At 52.0% G+C, this 5,573-nt stretch overlaps 1 protein-coding gene across 1 annotated transcript in view; it reads left to right on the forward strand.

Annotated features, from left to right (window-relative positions):
• The window catches only part of LOC106631950 (SH3 and multiple ankyrin repeat domains protein 3-like), a 136,628-nt gene that overhangs the window by 42,881 nt on the left and 88,174 nt on the right, over positions 1-5,573 (forward strand). The window contains 2 exon segments of the mRNA XM_031061906.1: positions 1,706-1,814; positions 4,303-4,487. Coding sequence (XP_030917766.1) covers positions 1,706-1,814; positions 4,303-4,487 — 294 coding nt within the window.

Raw genomic sequence — 5,573 nt, forward strand, 5'->3', positions numbered from 1 at the left:
GGGGTCTCTGCTCCAAATCCTGGGAATTTCTGCTTTGGTTCCCAAGAATTTCTGCTTCAGTTTCTGGGAATTCCTGCCTCAGCTTCTGGGGGGTTTCTGCTTCAGTTCCTGGGAATTCCTGCTTCAGTTCCTGGGAATTCCTGTTTCAGTTCCTGGGAATTCCTGCTCTTCCTTGTGTTTAATATTGAGGTTTTCCTTGGAAAAGTAGAGGCGCTGCCTCTGTGTCCCGGGGTGGGGCTTTCCTGGGATTTGTGGCTCTGTCTGGTTCCTCGGGCAGGGAAATGTTGGATTTTCTGGGATTCAAAGGGATGGATGGGATTCCCTGGAAAAGGGAGATCGGGGTGGGATTTTGGGAAGGAATTCCTGGCTGGGCTGGAATTGCCAGAGCAGCTGGGGCTGCTCTGGATCCCTGGAATATCCAAGGAAAGGTTGGAGCAGCCTGGGATGGTGGGATTGGAATGGGATGGGGTTGAAGGTCCCTTCCCACCCAAACCATTCTGGGATTTGGGACACTCAGAATCCACCCCGAGGGATTTTTATGGAAGTTTGGGATGGAAAAGGGAAGGGAGACCCTTCCTGGAGTCTCTGCCCTTGGAACGGGACGGGATTGGGATGGGATCTGAGGTCCCTTCCCACCCAAACCATTCCAGGATTCCCGGTGCCGTGGCTCTGGAGATTCCCGTTGGGAGGAGTTGTGCAATTCCAGAGGCTCCGCGTTGTCCTGGCGCGGCACCAAATCCATAATTCCCTGTTTCTGTGGGATCAATGAATCCATTTGCTGCTGCCTGGCAGCGGGAGGCGGATCCATGGATTTGCTCCGGCCTCTCCCAGCTCCAAGGGCACGGCCGGCCTGAATTCCAGCTCTTGGGATTTTCCAGGACTTTTCCCGGCTTGGAATAAGCTCCAAAAAAAAAAAATCCTCCAATGAAAAGTCTGGAAATCTGGGAATGTGGGAGCTGGGATTTTCCCACCGGAGCCATTCCTGCCTCAGCAATTCCTGGAATCTAGGAATTTAATAATGACTTCACCCAGCCAGAAAGAGCAGGAAAAATCCCAACAATTTGGGAATTCGAGGCGAATCTTTGGGAATTCTGGCTTGGAGGAACAAAATTCCAACCCCAAAATTTGGGATAGAGGGAAGGCACCAGCAGCCTGAATTCCCATGGGATGATCCGGCAATTCCAAGGAATCTGCAGCTGCCTCATCCCTGGAATTGTTGGAATAACCTGGGATGGTGGGAGGAGCCCATGCCCTTGGAATGGGATGGGATTTTTAAGCTCCCATCCAGCCCAAAGCATTCCCGAATTCCCAAATTCCCTTCCAAACCTTTTCCTCATCCTGCTTGGCATTTCCAAGGCTTTTTCCCAATTTTTCAACTGGAAATCATCCAAACAAAAATGGAAATGCAGCATTTTTGGAATTCATCTCTTCTAAAAAGAATCATTTTTCCATATGGAATTAAGGCGGGAAATGTTGGAATTGGAATTTTTTCCTTGGATGTGAAATCCGGCTTCACCTTCTCCATTTCCTTGGAGCTCTTCCCAAATTTTCCCCTCGGTTCCTGACATTTCCATGTGGATTTGTGTCCCATCCTGATGGAATTCAGTCCTGTTATCGCGATTTTCCATGGATTTTTGGGATGGGCATGCTCCCCCAGTGGCTTTTCCCGGAATTTCGGGATGTTAACGTTTTTTCCCGAATCCAGGCGAACCTGAAGAAATTCATGGAATACGTGCAGATGCTGAACTCGGAGAAGGTTTGCCGGCTGCTGGAAAAGGGGCTGGATCCCAACTTCCATGATCCCGACACCGGAGGTCAGTTCCATGTTTTCCTCGGGATTCGGGAGCGCTTCCCGGAAGGAATCAGCTCAACATTCCCAATTCCTTCCCGCAATTCCTCCAGCCTTTCCTCTGGAATTTTTCCCGCTCTATCCCAGTTGTTTTTTGGGTCTTGCGGCGCAATTCCCACTTTTCAGGGGATTTTGGGGATTTGGCATTCCTTAGGGATAGCTCTTCCCTTCCCAATCCCTTTTGGGGTTCACTGGGATGCAATCCCACGTTCCTCCTCTTAGAATATTTTCCCTTCCTGTTCCCGTTTCCAATCCTAGCTGCTGTTGGATGAAGGGATTGGAATCTCTCTGAAATTCCAGGATTGGGAGCTTTGGGGATTTTTGGGAATGTTGGTTGTCTTCCCGTGCATTTCCCAGGAATTCTGGGCTGGATGCTGGAAGAGCAGGGCGGGAATAAGCCAGGAATGAGCCAGCACTTTTCCTGTTGGAATTTTTGGGAGTGGATCCTTGGGGATCCCATGGGAAGCGCCCCATGGAAAACTGGAAAATCCTGCTGGGAAAAATGGTTTCCTGCAGGGATTAATCCCACAAACGGACTGGGAATAACTGGGATTGAATCATTCCTGCTTGGAAAAATGCTTTCGTGCAGGATTTAATCCGATAAATGGCCTGGGAATGACTGGGATGAAAAAGATTGGGAAAATACTCCTGTGCGAGGATGAATCCTGTAAATGGGCTGGGAATAACTGGGATGAGCCATAAAATCCCCTGAGCTTCCTGGGACACCCTGAGCTGATCCCATGGATCCCAAACTTGGGGAATCTTCATTTCAGTGGATTTTGTGAAAGGTTTTAAGCTGTGCCGAGGATTTATTCCCATTTTCCGAGCTCTTCTTGGATGGAAAAATACAGGAAAATCCACCTTGGGAAGCAATTCCAGCCCTGTTTGAGGCTGTTCCCGTTTTGCAGTTGCTGGGAAGATATTCCAGGAAAGATTCCCGGGATTTGAAAGGGATGAAAAAGCCAAAAAAATTCACAGTTGCTACCTGTGGGGACATTGAAAAAGTGGGAATGAAAAGAACCCTGGATCCAGGAGAACTTTTCGTTGTTCTGGAATGAAAGGCAAACCCCAGGGATGATTTTGCCGGAGAAAAGAGGGACGAAACAATCCTTGGATGTTTAACGAGGGACAGTGGGAGAGGGAGAGGAGCCCAGGGAAACGTTGGAATTACAAAGGAGGATTCAAAATCCCTGAAATTATGTAGGGGAAAAATTGCTGTGGGAATTGGGAATGGGGGAGGGAAAGGGACCTGGAGCCAGGCTTGGAAAACTGGGAATGTTCTCCTGGAGAAGGGGAGGATCCAGGGAGAGCTTCCAGCACATTCCGGGGGCTCCAGGAGAGCTGCAGAGGGACTGGGGCCAAGGCCTGCAGGGACAGCACCCAGGGAATGGCTCCCACTGCCAGAGGGCAGGCATGGATGGCATCTTGGCAATGAGGAATTCCTGGCTGGGCTGGGATTGCCAGAGCAGCTGGGGCTGCCCCTGCATCCCTGCAATGGCCAAGGCCAGGCTGGGCACTGGGGCTGGAGCACCTGGGATGGTGGGGTTGTCCCTGCCCTTGGAATGGGGTGGGAATGATCCCAGGGATAGGGATGAGATGACCTTGGAAAGTCCGTTCTCCAACTCATGGAATTACTGAGGTTGGGAAAGAATTCCAAGGTCACCCAGTCCAAGCTGGGCCTGAAACCCACTGGAGCCCCGAGTGCCACATCCAGGAATTCCTTGGACACCTCCAGGGATGGAGAGTCCAAAGCTCCCTGGGCAGCCCCTGCCAAGGCCTGACCCCCTTTCCACTCTGGATCTCGGGCATTCCTTAATTCCAGCCCCTTTTCCATGATTTCCTGCCGGGACAAACTGGCCGTGGACACGGAATTCCAGCCTTTCCTTCTCCCTTTTGTATCCATGGGGTTTCCAGACCCACTCCTGTGGCATTCCTTAAATTTTACAATTCCCACTCTCCTCTGGGAATCCCATCTGCATCCCAAGGGAATGAGGGAATCCTGGAATCCTTGGGATTCCCAGCAGCAGGGTCTGTGGGATTTGTAGCAACAACCTCAAGGAAAGTTGGGAGCATCCAGAGGCTCTCCTGATTGGAATCTACCCCGTATCCCAGGATGAGGATTTTTCCATTGGTAGCACCAGATTTGGGAATTCCCAAGGGGCCAAGAACAATCCATGGTTTCCCAGATCCCATTCCCAAGATACTTTGGCTGCTTCGCTGTTGTTGCCTAATCCTGGAATTTTCCATCCAATTCCCACTCCCGCTGCTCAGGAGATCCTTGGGAATGCCTGGGGAGCCAGCAGCTCCCAAATTCAGCCTCCATTCCCATTCCCATGGATCCAATCCCGAACCCCAAGGAGATCTCGGTGGGCGCTTCCAGCTGGAAGTGAGATCCACATTCCAGTGGATCCCGTGGATGTGCTGGGCATTCCATGGATCTCCCTCACTCCCAGAGTGCCCGCTGACGGCGGCAGCGCAGCTGGAGCTCAGCGCCGAGATGATCAAGGCGCTCCGGAACGGTGGAGCCCACCTGGATTTCCGCACCCGCGAGGGAATGACGGCGCTGCACAAAGCCGTGAGGTGCCGGAATCACGCGGCCCTGCTGGTCAGTGCCGGGGTTTTCCATCCTCATTCCAGCCTTTCCCTTTCCTTTTTTCCCTTTCCCTTTTCCTTTCCCTTTCCCTTTTCCTTTTTTCCCTTCTTCTCCTCCCTCCCTTCTTTTCCTTCTTTCCCTTCTTTCCCTTCCTTCCCTCCCTCCCTCTTCGCTCCTTCCTCCCCTCCTTCCCTCTCTCCTTTTCTCCCTCCCTCCTCTTTCCCAGATTTTCCTTTTCTCCTCTGTCCCTCCCTCCTTCTGCTCTTTACCTCCCTTTTCCTCTCCCCTTCCTAGATTTTCCCTCCTTTTTTTTAGGGGATGTTCCCTGTTCCCAAGCAACCGTTCTCCCTTCCCAAGGGACCATCCCCTGTTTCCATGGGACCATTCCCCATTCCCAAGGGACCTTTCTCATTCCCAATGGGATGATCCCATTCACAAGGGACCATTCCCCATTCCCAGGTGACCATACCCCCATCCCAAGGGACCATTTCCTGTTTCCCTGGGATCATCCCCTGTTTCCATGGGACTGTTCCCCATTCCCAAGGGACTGTTCCCCGTTCTCAAGGGTGTGTTCCTGTTCCCAAGTGGATTTTCCCATTCCCATGGGACCGTTCCCTGTTTCCATGGGACCATTCCCCGTTCCAAGGGGACATTCTCCTTTCCCAAGGGAATGTTCCCCCTTTCCAAGGGACCATTCCCAAGGGAATGTTCCTCCTTTCCAAGGGACCATTTCCCATTCCCAAAGGGATGTTCCCATTCCCAAGGGGCCGTTCCCTGTTTCCAAGGGACCATTCCCATTCCCAAGGGGCCATTCCCTGTTTCCAAGGGACCATGCCTTGTTTCCCAAGGAACCGTTCCCGTTCCCAAGGAACCGTTCCCATTCCCAAGGAACCATTCCCATTCCCAAGGGACCATTTCCCATTCCCAACGGGATGTTCCCATTCCCAAGGAACCGTTCCCATTCCCAAGGAACTGTTCCCGTTCCCAAGGAACCATTCCCATTCCCAAGGGACCGTTCCCATTCCCAAGGGACCATTTCCCATTCCCAACGGGATGTTCCCATTCCCAAGGAACCGTTCCCATTCCCAAGGAACTGTTCCCGTTCCCAAGGAACCATTCCCATTCCCAAGG

The sequence above is a fragment of the Geospiza fortis genome, unplaced genomic scaffold (genome assembly GCF_000277835.1).
Source record: "Geospiza fortis unplaced genomic scaffold, GeoFor_1.0 scaffold61, whole genome shotgun sequence".
NCBI classification, from domain to species: domain Eukaryota; kingdom Metazoa; phylum Chordata; class Aves; order Passeriformes; family Thraupidae; genus Geospiza; species Geospiza fortis.